At 46.7% G+C, this 14,873-nt stretch overlaps 1 protein-coding gene across 1 annotated transcript in view; it reads left to right on the forward strand.

Annotated features, from left to right (window-relative positions):
• The first annotated feature begins 2,290 nt into the window (after positions 1-2,290).
• rab15 (RAB15, member RAS oncogene family) overlaps positions 2,291-14,873 on the forward strand; it is a 239,169-nt gene continuing 226,586 nt past the window's right edge. Inside the window, exon 1 of the mRNA XM_072485492.1 lies at positions 2,291-2,677. Coding sequence (XP_072341593.1) covers positions 2,554-2,677 — 124 coding nt within the window. The 5' untranslated portion in view covers positions 2,291-2,553. The remainder of the gene's footprint in view (positions 2,678-14,873) is intronic.

Raw genomic sequence — 14,873 nt, forward strand, 5'->3', positions numbered from 1 at the left:
ACAGGACAGATGGTCAGAGTGATAGGCCAAGGGCATTTACTTGTCCTGTGTATCAAGTGAAAACAAATCACAGGCAACCCTGTTTGAGTTGCAGGAACTCAAGATCTTCAGTGCTAATTTCCTCTTGAAGTGGAGTACCTGGACATGGATTGTAGCCCTCCCTCCCCTCACCAAAAACAAACGGCAACTAAGCGAGTTCTACTAGAATCTGACAAACTCCCACTGGCCAGAATGGCCCCTGATGCCTGACCTCCTGTCAGTAAAACCCCTGCTCCAGGAATGTGAAAACTCCAGTCAAGGACGATCTGAGCGAATAAAATCTCATGATTCAGAAACCTGGGGACAAGACAATGAAAATATGGTCGCTTGAGCAAATTTCCACAGCCAAACTAGCCAATCAGCTAAAAATAAGAGCAAACATCCCACAACGCCAGCTAGAATCTTTCCAGCATCACTCAGTCTCCTCAGTAACGTTGTTGTGCAAAGTGAACATTAGATTCTCCCCTCATGCCAGGCCAATGCAAAGCAAGAAGCATAGCAAACTGAAGGACAATCAACCAACTGCAAACCACTTCATGGGATGTAAATGGTAAGAAGCAATTGTCTCCCATTACAATGAAGAACAGTTGAGTGTTTTCCCTGGTTCTGCTATAAAGTAACAACCCGCACCATGTCAGGTTAGTACTGTTTAATGACTTTCCTCAATCGCTAATTGAACAAGATGTGCTTTTCAAGGCCATTAGCTGTACTTGCAGAGACATAAGTTCTGATATCAATAATTTCTTATTTTGGCCCTGGTGGGGAAGGTAGAAATCATTGGTTACAGCACTGAAGGAGACCATTCGGCCCATCATGTCTGTGTTGCCCCCTAGCGCAGGGTGCGGACGCACATCTATCTTGATTTGTACAGGCGGAATTTTAATTAAGGGCCAGTAGCAGACGTGTGAAAGAAACAGCCTCAATTCTACCGTTAAGAATAAAGAGAAGTCACAAAATAATAGGACCCTATAAGTAATCTTGTGGGAGATTTTAACCTTCATATAGATTGAACAAATCAAATTGGCAAAGATAGCCTGGAGGATGAGTTCACAGAAGCATTTAGATGAGTACTTGAATGGCCAAAGCATACAAGGCAAGGGATCAAGTGTTGGAAATAGGATTAAAACAGATAGGTGTTTGATGACCGGGATGGGCCAAAGGGCCTCTTTCTGTGCTGTAAAAACTCTGCCTCTGATTAAAAAAAAAGATTCCCGATTGGGGGAGATCAAAACAGGAAAAGGATGAAGGTTAGGAATGAGGGAGCAGAACTCAGCTGAGAAGAAAGGTTAGTGTCAGGGAGAAGCAAAAATAATGAATCACACACTAAAAAGGAAGATTCGTAAAAGATGAAATCAGCGAAGCAGTTGGACAATAGGCTGAGCGACGGGAAAGGAGATGGGGTTTAAATGGGGAAAGGAAGAAGTTAAGGGCAAGGGAATGGGAATGGGTTAAATGAAAGGGGAAGGTGTTATGCGCTAGGGAAAGGGGGAAGGGTTAAAGGAGGAAATGGGAAGGGATGAATGGGAAAGGATGAAAGGAAAGGGATTAAGGGGAAAGGGTTTAAGGGTAAGGGTAAGGGGAAAGGGTTTAAGGGGAAGGGGAATGGGAAAGGGGTTAAGGGAAAAGGGATTAAGGGGAAGGGGAATGGAAAAGTGGTTAAGGGGTAAGGGATTAAGGGGAAGGGGAATGGGAAAGGGGTTATGGGGAAAGGGGTTATGGGGAAAGGGGTTATGGGGAAAGGGATTAAGGGGAATGGGGAAAGGGGTTATGGGGAAGGGGAATGGAAAAGGGGTTATGGGGAATGGGAAAGGGGTTATGGGGAAAGGGATTAAGGGGAAAGGGGTTAAGGGAAAACGGATTAAGGGAAAGGGGGAATGGGTTAAAGAAAAGGGGATAAGGGGAAAGGGGAGTGGTTAAAGAAAAGGGGATAAGGGGAAAGAGAAGTGAAAGGGATTAAGGGGAAGAGAGGGGGAAAGGAGAAGATGTTAAGGGAACGGGGGAATGAGAAAGGAGAAGAGGTTAAGGGAACGGGGGAATGGGAAAGGAGTTAAGGGGAATGGGTTAAAGGAGAAGGGAGGGAAGATAAAGAGAAGTGGAAGGGATTAAGGGGAAGGAGAGGGGGAAAGGGTTCAGTAGAAATGGAAGTGAAGGCGTTGGGCTCGGGGTGAAGGGAAGGCTGTGGGGCTCCAGCTCTCAGGCTGCGGTGAGGTGGAGTCCCACACACCGCGTCATACATTGCAGACACAGAGTCCCCTCCCCACATCCCCATTCCTGTCAGTGTGAGGAACAGAAAGATTCCTCCTGCCCCTGTGTCCTCACAGCAGCGCAGGTACAGCCGAGGAGAAAAGACAGCCCGGGAGCGCCGTGTCTGCAACAACGCCAAACACACCGAGTGCTGGGGTGTAGCCCGCCAGTCCCCGGGCAGATATGGGACTGGAGCGGAATAAAGGAGCCGCGCTCCGGGTTCCTCTGTCTGGTTAAAGTGCTCGACTTCGCAGTCCATGAGGGCGCACCATGGCCAAGCAGTATGATGTGTTATTCAGACTGCTGCTGATCGGAGACTCCGGGGTGGGGAAGACTTGCCTGCTCTGCCGCTTCACCGACAACCAGTTCCACGCTTCACACATCTCCACCATCGGTAAGAGAGATTGGAGAGCAGCTTTGTGTTTTACCCCCCTGGCCGCTTCACACACTGTCAGACCCTTTGTTTTCTGCACTGGAACCGCTCCAGACTCCGAGGTGACCACAGGGGCATTGGCCGTGTGGATTTGCAGTCTTATTCCGGCTTTGGTGTGTGTGTGTATGTGGGGGGTGGTTTGGAAGTTTCACTTGGGCCATTTGGAAGTCAAGCGGGGAGACGGTCGAGTTGCTTCGTGGAGTTGTGCACAAAAGAAAAATTGCCCGCCGGTTGTTCAGCTGGCGGTGCAAGGACGAAGCAAGTGCACTCCCATCGCAAGTGGCTTCCCATTGAACTGACATCTCCCCACCCCCGGGAATTTGCAAACCAATTGCTTGCAGTCATCCCGGATTGATACAGGTTCTGGACAGTTAGACAGTGGTGCGGGGCGGGAATATTAATGCGGATTGTAAGAAAGGTTATTTTTGTGCCAACAATCCTTCACCAACTTCATGATGTGGGGGAATCAGGGGCCACTTCGGTGGTCGAGCTGACCCCCCGAGATCATGATTGGAGCTTGCGGCAGATCCATGTGAAGCTGAAATTTCTGCAAGGAACAAAGTTGCCGCGAATCAATGGCGCTGTGCGTTTCCCATTGACATCAGCAGCCGAATAGGACCGAATGGCACACAGAATACAGCACTTGCATTGGTCCTTCCCCTTTACACTTTTCTCATGTTACCACAATTGTGATAGATCATTCAACATGTTAACCATCATCTTGGGGGGGGGGGGGGGGGGGATATTTGGTGGGTGTTTTTTTACAGTTGCATGCCCTTCAACCCTCCTAGTTTACCAGGGCTGGTGATACAGGTTTCCTTTTCTGACACCAGTGACTGGGTTCTTCTGTGCCCAGCAAGGCCTGGAGTGGGTCATAAACCCAAGGCCTACTGGCTCAGGGAAAAAAACCAACCAACTACACCACTCATTCAGGCTGAGGAACTTGAATTTATAACGCTCCTTTAATACAGAGAAAAGTTCCTGAAATTAGGAGATTTTTTTGGAGTAGGGTATCAAATGTTTACTCAAAGCGATGGATATAAAATAGGGTCATAAAGACCTTCCAGTAAGTGAGAAGGGCTTAGGGAGGGAGTTAAGAACAAAGAAAAGTACAGCACAGGAACAGGCCCTTCAGCCCTCCAAGCCTGTACGGGTCATGCTACCCGTCTGAACTAAAACCCCCTACCCTTCCGGGGACCAAATCTCTCTATTCCCATCCTATTCATCTATTTGTCAAGTCACCCCTTAAACATCACTATCGTACCTGCTTCCATTACCTCCCCCGGCAGCGAGTTCCAGGCTCCCACTACCCTCTATGTTAAAAACTTCCCTCGCACATCTCCTCTAAACTTTGCCTCTCACACCTTAAACGTATGCCCCTTAGTAATTGACTCTTCCACCCTGGGAAAAAGTTTCTGACTATCCACTCTGTCCATGCCCGTCATAATCTTGTAGACTTCTATCATGGTGACTATCTTATATTAATGGCCTCTAGTTCTGCTCTTTCCCACAAGAAGAAACATTCTCTCTGTGCTACTCGATCAAAACCATTCAGAATTTTAAAATCCTCCATTAGGTTACATCTCAGCCTTTTTTCTCAAAATAAATGAGAGCGAGCCTGTCAATCCTTTCCTGATGCTAGTGATTGGGGGTGTGGGGTTGGGGGGGGGTGGTGTGTGTGGAGGACAAATAACCAAAGGTAGAGGACTGAGGAGTCCAGACGTTTGCAAGGCTGGAGGAGGGTAATGATAGAGAGAATTGAGGCCATAAAGGACTTTCAGTCAGAGCCGTCCTGGGACTGGGAACCAGTATGGATCAGCAAGGGCAATGATGATGGGTGAGCGAGGCTTGGTGCAGGATAAGCTGCAGGTAAAACATTTAGAATAGTGGCATCTGGACATAACAAAAGCACAAATGTGGATTTTAGCAGAAAATGGGCTGATATGAGAGAGGAGACGGGACAATATTATGGACATGGATGTAGTCAGCCTTTATACTGGAGAGGATATGAGGTCAGAAACCACTGACGCCCACATCCCATGATGAATTTTTAAAAATGACCAAAACATTCAGAGTACATTTCATTATGAGGCTAGAGTGGTTATCTCTGTTCTGGGAGCTACACCAGCCAAGCTTTCTTCTGTGGACCATCACCATGCCACCTAGTCTTAAGTGTAGACCTTTCCCTTTATATGATTTCTTAAACCTGCTCCATGACAGCCAGCATTTCTCACTGGTTCCAATTTGTCTTAGTTTCCATGGCTTTACGTGAACTTTATTACAATTGGCTGGGAGGATAATGCTCATTTTGCTACGTAACACCCTACACTGAGTGAGGCCCAGTAAATGCCAGCTACTTTAGAACATGCAATTCATTGAAATATTCTGTCTGCTCCCAAATGTTCACACTTTCATAACCTCCTAACCTCAGTATTTGATCAAGGGCATTTTTATACTATTTTGTTGATATCCACAACTTCAAAATGCTCAGCAACTTTAAAAAAAAAGAGTGAACCATTGGCAATACTACAGTAGTAAACTTTATATGACTTCTGTTCAGCTGAAGAAATCCTGTCAATGTACTAATTGCCTCTTCCCATTCCAATCCCATACATTCTCCCAAAGTTGTTATCCAACAAGATCCTCTCTTGCTTGTGTGTATGTGTGCATGTGTTTTCCATCCCTTGTTTCTACATTAAAGCTGTTCAGCTGTAATTTTTTCCAGTACTGATGATGGAGCTATATTGGTAACATTAGCTTGTCTGTTCTCTCTAGAGATGCTGCCTGACAGGCAGGATGTCTCCTGCAGTTTTTGTATATGTTTCAGATTTCTACCTTGATTTTTTTTTTTTGTATTTTCCCTCCAAGCTAATGAGCTGCACCATTATGTCATGAATGCTGAACTTTACAAGACAAATATGTTTTTTTTTTAAATCAGCCCACCTGATTGCCATCCAATCCACCATCTTCACCATTCGCTCCCTGCACGACCGATGCACAGTGACAGCAGTGTGTACCATCTACAAGTTGCATTGCAGCAACTCACCAAACCTCCTTCAACAGCACCTTCCAAACTTTTGGCCTCCACCACCTAGGAGGACAGGGGCAGCAGATGCATGGGGACACCACCATCTGCAGGTTCTCCTCCAAGCCACATACCATGATGACTTGGAAATATGTCACCATTCCTTCACTGTTGCTGGGTCAAAATTCTGGAACCCCTCCCTAACAACACAATGGGTGTACCTATGCCACATGGACTGCAGCAATTCAAGAAGGCAGCTCACCATCACCTTCTCAAGGGCAATTAAGGATGGGCAGTAAATCCTTTCTTAGCCAGTGGCACTTACATTCTGTGAAATAATTTAAAAATAGTCCCCTTTAGCTTAAGGTAAGACAGGCCATTCTGGGAATGCTAATTCATGATAAACACCTTAGTTTAGAGAAATGTCTATATGATCCAGTTTCTGTGGGGTGAAAAACTGAAATAAAACCCATTGAAGTGGATTGGCAGTTTTAACACCTTTCACAGAAAAAGGATAGCTACTCTTTGAGATACCAAAATAATCGAGCAATTGCTGTGGAAAAGCAAGAAAGACTGGTAACAACCAAGCAGGATACTTTTGATCATTCTGTTTCTGTCCAAAAGAAAGGGAACAGAACAGGCAGGGTTTTTGAAAATCTCAGGAATGGAAAGTCTTTGAGGTGTACCTTGCTGGTAACAATCATATCTGGGAAAACCTGGGTGGATGGAGTTTGTCCAAAGACATTGGAAGTTTCACTTTGGTCTGATGGGGAGAGCTGGGAATGACCATGGGACTGTTGCTTTAATGTTATATAGCTGTCAAAAATGTGAGGCAAAGTAAAATGTTCTTTAAAGACATATTTCAGTTGCATTGGATTGTTACTGCGAAAACACCTGTTTGTATAATTTGCTGAATTAATTGTATGTTAATTAATGTTTGATCTATGTTGATTTTAGTTTGTTACAGTAGAAGACTTTAAAAGTGAAATCTTGTCCATCGGTTTATGTCCTTTGGTCGTTTGGGAAATTCATCTCTTTTAAAATGTTATCAGTCTCTACGGGGAGTGTAACTATTGCAGCTTACTAAACCCCAGTAGTATTACTGCAAACGTTGCCTCCTAAACTTTGGTTGTTATGAATTTGGACTTAATTTCTCCTATGGGGAGGATGTGGACATTTGTGAGGGGAACGAGAATGCCATTTTAGGAGTATGGAAACTGTTCATGCCAATTTCTTAGTTTTCCAACTTGGCGATATTGAAGAAAGGTGATAGGCTCTTGATGTTTCAAGTATCTGACTAAGTGAAAGAAAATGCTTGATGACATTTGTCTTTAGCAATCCATTTCTGCAGTTTAATAATAATCCTTATTATTGTCACAAGTAGACTTACATTAACACCGCAATGAAGTCACTGTGAAAATCCCCTGGCCGCCACATTCCTATGAATCTGATCTTGTTGTTCCCTGTCTCTTGATCATCAGTGGATTCATAGGAAACACAAGTGCTGGCCTTTTGAACTTTGTGCAAAGGTATTGAGCAAGCTGTGGGGTCGCCAAAATCTCTGAGGGATGAATTTGAATTTTGGACACCCAGTTGCATTTTGTCAACCAGTCTTCTCAAGCACAGGAAAATTCCAACACTTGAAACCACAAGTGTCATCAATGGGGACGAAAATAACTTATATTTCTGTACTTACGGGCGGCACAGTGGTTAGCACTACTGCCTCACAGCGCCAGGGACCAGGGTTCAATTCCGGGCTTGGGTGACTGTCTGCGTGGAGTTTGCTTTTTCTCCCCATGACTGCGTGGGTTTCCTCCGGGTGCTCCGGTTTCCTCCCACAATCCAAATATGCGCAGGTTAGGTAGATTGACCAAGATAAAATTGCCCCTTAGTGTCGAACAGTTAGAGGGATAGGATGGGGAAGTGGGTCGAGGCAGGGTGCTCTTTTCAGAGGGTCGGTGTAGACTTGATGGGCTGAATGGTCTCCTTCTGCACTGTAGGGATTCTATACTTGCCATATCAAATCTCTCTGAAATACCCTAAAATACTTCTATGAACTATTACTGAAGTTTAGTTGTGGTTTATTTGAAAATGAAATGAAAATCGCTTATTGTCACAAGTAGGCTTCAAATGATGTTACTGTGAAAAGCCCCTAGTCGCCACATTCCGGCGCCTGTTCGGGGAGGCTGTTACGGGAATTGTACCGTGCTGCTGGCCTGCCTTGGTCTGCTTTCAAAGTCAGCGATTTAGCCCTGTGCTAAACAGCCCCTGTTTAGGTTGCCTGCTCTAGTCATTTAATGGCATGTCCTAAAACCAGCAATGAATATGGGACAAGTTGAATTATTTTTGGAGCTGATTGGAATTGCAAATTAGATTTTGAAAATCATCCAGGTTTTCCAGCAGTAAAGTCATAAATCTGAGGGACACTAGTCCTACTTCCAGATCTACTTGCAAACTTTATTGCCATGTTGTAATTTGGAACATTTCAGTTGAACAGTGAATCAGAGCAAAGAATGTTCTTTGTTTTGCAGTCACCAAAAAGGAGCTGAGGGCTGTGCTTCAGAAACGCTTTTTTTGGAATTCAACCGGCAAGGCTGCCTGGTTTTACTGTGTTAGAGATGTCATCCGCTGAAGCAGTTACATCCCATAATGCTTTCCTTTAATATATTAACATGCCCCACTCTTTGGATTACCAAGATTTCGAGATTTCAGGAACACGGATGTGTAGTCATATCAATATATTTTAGCTCCTTCTGAAGTTTACAGGAAATAGTCTATGGAATAGTTATCCTGATATAGTTCTGCTGCTTCAAGTTGCTGATCATCTGGTATTACATTAAACTCCAGTTAAGTGTTTGGCTTTTTAAGTCCATTCCAATTAGCGTTGCAAACCCTTCCAGATTTTCTTGGGTGTCACCAGGAATGAAAGAGTTATCACGGGGGCAGGCGGAATGTGGAGTTGAGGCCATAATCAGAACAACCATAATCTTGTTGAATGGCGGAGCAGGCTGGAGGGGTCGAATGGCCTACTGCTGCTCCTGATTCATACGTTCACTGCCTCAGAAGCGTGGAAGAAATTATTGGCTATGGTTTCTGACAAAATATGTGAGGTTTAATTCAGCAATTGCGTTGCGCCGGTGTGGACCTAGACTCAACGGGTGAATCGTGCGGGGGCCCCAAATCACCCGACTTGCTCTGCCCGCCGTGATCTAGTTCTCGCCCTCGCTGGCCGAGATCCACAACTGCACATTTAAATGAGCCATTCGGCTCATTTAAATACCTGGATGCCAAGGCCACTTGGCACCTGGGAATCAACGGCCGCGCCTCGAAGACCTCGCGAGGGCGCTGTTTAACATTGGTTTCCACAAATGTGGACCAGACGCAACGGCGCTTCGGGGGAGGGGTGGGGGTCTCGCAGACCTCCGAGTGGTTTGGTGACAATATTGAATTCTTTAACCGTCAGTCTGGCCTCAATAAAACTCGAGATGGATTTGTAGGTGTAGTATTATTTATTTTAACCAACTTGCAAGGCTGACTCGTTTCATAGAGACACAGAACACAGAAACTGTCTCCTGGACCCCTCGGAAAATGAATGAGGTCGGAGACTAAGGGATCTCTGCAAATACATTCAAATGGCATCAAGTTTCACATACACGATTCCCATAGGTCATCCTATACCCCTCCTGACCTGGCCATACATCCTGATTGGCTCACTTTGTATTCCTTCGCATTCCTTAACCCTGGGCCTCTTGTTACCCAGCATCCTTTTCCCTCCTCCACCAGACACCCTTCCCCACTTCCTTGCCATGCTTTCTGAAATCCTTTGTGCTCTGTCCTTTTTTGAGAATTAAACTGGCCTACATCTACATTACTGTAACTAATATTTAAACTAACTATTTTATATCACATTCATCATTCCCTCCTTTTATCATTTCATGATAACCTATCTATTCAATCCGTAGCTACGGACCCTCATCTAAAAAGATTTGTCGCTGCATTTCCAATTCCTGTTGCAGCCCCCCTTCATCCGCTGCACCCTTGTGGATCCTAACAGCCAAGATTCTAGGGGGGTCTATCTGTTCCAGTGCACCCTGTATTCTACCCATCACGCATTTAAGGATGGCCAGGCCCACAAAGATGCAGCCGAGTGCCACTGCTAAATACATGGCCATATTTATCAACCAGTCCTTCCAACCTCCAAATCCCCAGTTACCCCAAGAGCCAGGGTCCTGCATTCCATCCAGGTGATCCCGTATGCGATCCATAAATTTAGTGATGTTAGCGGTTAGGTCTTGAACTCCCATGATGCACTTGCCCTGCACTATGGCACATACCCCACCCTCACGGGCCAGAAGATAGTCAAGAGCATACGGTTCTGCATTGCAAACAACTGCAGCTGAGACAATTCCTTGGTTATTGCCCCGAGGGCTCCCAAGGTTTCATTTCCTAGGATCGTAAGGCCATAAATAAAATAATTCCTATCGCTGACCGCCAAGGAATGCCCCACACCTCCAGTGTCAAGATGCTCAGAATTCCCCATCCGGCTGAGCGGCCCCGGTTGGGTGCGAGAATCTGAGGTATTTTCCAGTTCTCGCAGAATTCGGCTGAGACTGCCCGGTGTGCCAACTGATTGTGCAGTATCCAAGCAGAGGGGCAGGGGACTGTGGTAGGGACTAGAGTCCCGATAGCAATTTGGCGGGGAAATGGGGGTGACAAAACATTGGTCGCTGTGCCATTAAAAAAAAAAGTAGCATCCTTGCTCCGTGTAAAGTCTAGCATCACAATCAGTATATCGGTTGCGTAGGGATTGTTGCTAACTTTTGCCTTAGTTTAATTGCTCTGTTTTATCACCTTTGCTCTTGAGTCGCCAGGTATCTTTATCATACCGCCCCGTGGTTCAAGTCACGATCAATAATCCAATACACCGCTTAGTAAGATTTAAATCAAAGCACATTTATTATACACAGTAATCACTACTCATGTACAAATTCTACGTCTAAGCTACTTCTACAGCTAACAGGCCAATACGTAACTTGGAACTGGCCCACCAGGTCAGGGAAACGAATGGCCTTTCGTTCGGGTTCTGAGCCTGCGGGATTCGAAGTTGGTACAAATTGGTAGCTAGGAGCGCCTATCTCGTAGCGAGCGTTGGAGTAAGATTTACTGGATATCAGCGGCGGCTGGACCGGTCACTGTCAAGGGTTGGTTCGCGTTGCTGAGTGACCCGGTCAAGAAGAACGATTTGAACTTGGGCTTGGTTCTTATAGTCCCCAGGGGCTTCCCGCCTTTCGGGGGGGGACCCTGTACCTGGTTCCAAGTGATTGGACTTTGTCCCAATCACTTGGTTCAATTTTCTCCAATGCTGGAGCGGTTCCCTGATCGATGGGCGGTCCTGAGGTGGTCGTTCACCTCCCATTGTGGAGGCTTCTGCTGGCACCAAAGAGTCTGGTTTGGCTTTATGTGTCTAAATGTTGCTCATTGTTCCTGGGGATTGCTCATTAGTATGCAGATGGCTGGTGTTTTGTTATGCTGATGGTTGCCGGTATCGATCTTGTCTGGCCTTTCCAGAGGTAAATACACACTCAACCTGCAGCTGCTCGTTTGTGTCCTGTTGGCTGACTTTCCCATCAGCCTTTGCCGTTCGCCATTTTAAATTGGGAGTTAGCCATTTAAAATTGGGAGTTAGCCATTTTACCTGGCGACAGGATCCCCCAGTAGCCCAGTTTATCCAGCTTTGGAATGCCCATTCGGGCCTCCCAACAATGCGGAAAGCCCTAGTCCGAACAGTGATGTGAGAGACATTCGCCCATCCACAAAGGAGCTGGAGGCCGGCGTTCAATGGAACGCAAGTGGTGTTGTAACCGACGCATTGGCCAGACACCTGAGTGATATGACACCTCCTGTCCATACAGGTGGGGAACAGACATGTTATATTCGTTTCCACCTCTACCAGCAAACAGCCGTACCCGTCACTGCTGAAACAATTCTCGTACGACCGGGAGTCCCTATTGGGAGTGACATGGCTAGGTATGTACGCCCTCCACCGTTGCAGCCTATCATACTGTGAGTGGGAATTATCCCGAGGAAGGGGAAGGCAAATAGCCGGTGGTGCTGAACCCGGATCGTAAGGAAGAGTGACTTGCTCGGGCGGTGGCTCGGAACGCTGACAATGAACCACCGTTTGGGGAGTGCGCCAAAGCGGTGAAACAGAAAATAACCGAGACACCGCTGTGGGGTTCGGGTAGCAGACAACCTGGCCATACAAGCGATGGTAAATCTGGTAGAAGAGATTCATACTACCCGGGTTTTCCTCAGTCTGGGTCCTAAATGAAATAAGTGTATCTCCTGATAACCTACGTTCTAGTTGTACTCCCCTTCTCACACGCTCCGTCCTCTCTCTAGTCCCCCTCTCTATCTCACAACCTCTTCCTACCCTCTCCTGACGGTCTGACTTTACCTTTATGGCACCAATCTTAATACATCCAAAATCAAATTTACATGCATTCCAAAAACAAGGCAATGTCCGTGCAATGTTCCCTTCCCATCGCTGGGACCGGTGCAATTGCTTCATGAGTCCTGCATTGTCCGTTAACCTGATGACCTTCCATAAGTTGATACCATGCCCTCGTATATGGGGGAAGCGAAGAACGTCACCTCTGCATAAATGAAACGTCCTTGTAGTTTGGTTAGGGTTACAGATGTAGGTGTTATTTCTCTTTCCCATGTCCGTCGCCGATGTCACTCCAAGCGAGGCGAGGTCGACGATTACACAGGCGGTGCGTAGCCACCCTATCATGCTTCACACCTGTAAAACAGCGCTGGGGAAGGGAGGCAGGTTAGTAACCAACCTTTTTACAGTGGTAGAGGTGGACCCAATTTACAGTGGTGGAGGTGGACCCAATTTATAGTGGTGGAGGTGGACCCAAGCACTCCGCCCCTCCACTTTAACTGCAGTGGGGGTGGTAAGGAGACCTTGGAAGGGCCCCTCCCATCGTGGCTCCAACTCTGTCTGAGTCCAATTTCTGACCATGACATAACTACCGGGCTGCACTGAAAGTGAGCTAGGTAATGGGGGCGTTGGCGGGTGAGCCGCGCGGACCTGGCCATGGAGCCCCTTGAGGACCTTAGTGAGGGCTAGAACATAGGTGGTCATTTCTTCAGTCATATGGTGAAACTGAACCAGTCTGGGAACATGCAGGTTCCAGGGAGTTCTAAGGGGTCTGCCATGAAGGATCTCGGCAGGAGAGAGCCGGGCCGGTCCCGCAGGTGTAACCCGCAGCTGGAAGAGGGCAACGGGGAGCAACTTAAGCCATGTCAGTCCCGTGTCTGCTCTTAATTTAGCCAATTTAGTTTTGAGGGTCTGATTGTGTCTCTCAAGCAACCCGGCCGCCTGTGGTCTGTACGCATAGTGTAACTGCTGGCGTATGCCCAACTGGGAGCAAAACCCCTTGTTAATCTGTCCAATAAATGAGGCCCATTATCAGAACTTAACTGAGCTGGTATACCGTACTGGGGAATGATTTCCATCATCAGAACTTTAACCACAGAAGCAGCTTTATTATTGGTAGTCGGATACGCCTTGACCCATCTGCTGAACACATCCACAATGACCAAAACATATTTATAACATTGACACCTTTCTAACTCAATGTAATCCATTTGGAGCGTCTCAAAGGGACCATTGGGCAACGGGATTTGCCCCATACCACAAGGGATACCTTTGCCGGTGTTATATTGCTGACAAATCAAACACCGATTACTGATACTCTGGGCCAGCCCCTGCATTTTAGGGTGCCACCAAGTGTCCAGCAACAAATCACTAGTCCCCCGAGCCCCACAATGAGTTGCAAAGTGTACACGTTTGATGACCCATAAAGCCAGTACATCAGACATACAAGTCTGATGTGCTGGCGTGGTCCATAAAGAGGAAACAGAATCATATGTACAACCTAACCGTTTCCACGTTTGTTTATCACTCTCAGGAGTGTCCTCCTGTGACCTTATGACGTCTTGGATGGTTGGCATTGGCTTGTCAGAAGCAGACCTATTTATAGCAGATCGTTTAGTCTGACTTAACATTTTAGGCACCATCACTTGCTGAATTTGCGCGGCTGTCCGTGCTGCACAATCTGCTTGTTCATTACCAACGTCAACTGTGGTCTTACCGTTTGTATGGGCAGCACATTTAATGACGGAAATCTGCGCGGGCATAAGGAGGGCCTGCAGTAGGTCATTAACTAAACCCCGGTGGGATATTTCTGTGCCGGCCGAGGTAAGGAATCCCCTATTCTTCCAGAGCTGTCCGAAGTCATGAACTACCCTGAAGGCATATCGGGAGTCGCTATAAATATTTACCCGACGATTTACCCCAAGTATACATGCACGGGTAAGGGCAAAAAGTTCGGCTTGTTGGGCTGAATGAGGGGTCTGAAAAGTGGCCGCTTCTAGAATCAGACCATCCTGATCTACGATTGCGTAACCCGACAGTCTCCGGCCAGTGGGGCTTACTAATGCACTGCCATCAACATACATAATTATGTCAGGTTGTTCTAACGGAATATCACTCAGATCTTTCCTTATTGCGGTAGTTTCCTGAATCAAGGCTAAACAGTCGTGGCCAGGTGCCTCTTCATGGACAGGGGGACCGCTAAGAAAACAGGCTGGATTGATAGAACATAGAACATTACAGCGCAGTACAGGCCCTTCGGCCCTCGATGTTGCGCCGACCTGCGAAACCACTCTAAAGCCCATCTACACTATTCCCTTATCGTCCATAAGTCTATCCAATGACCATTTGATTGCCCTTTGTATTGGAGAGTCCACTACTGTCGGTGGTACAGTATTTAAATGTCAGACGTGGATTGTTTAAAAGGTATATTTCATACCTATTCTGACGAGCTGCGGTAAGATGCTGAGTCTGCAGTTGCCCCAGTAGTGCGATGACCGAGTGGGAGCTATACACCGTAATGTCCTGTTGGAGAGTTATATTGGCAGCAGCCTGCAAACTATTGTATATCGCTGCCAAGATCTGGGTGCAAACAGGGTGGCCCAACGCCACTGGATCAAGTTTGGAAGAGTAATATGCTACGGGCCGGTGCATATCCCCATGTTGCTGGGTGAGTACCGCTGTTG

The sequence above is a fragment of the Scyliorhinus torazame genome, chromosome 2 (assembly GCF_047496885.1).
Source record: "Scyliorhinus torazame isolate Kashiwa2021f chromosome 2, sScyTor2.1, whole genome shotgun sequence".
Lineage (NCBI taxonomy): Eukaryota > Metazoa > Chordata > Chondrichthyes > Carcharhiniformes > Scyliorhinidae > Scyliorhinus > Scyliorhinus torazame.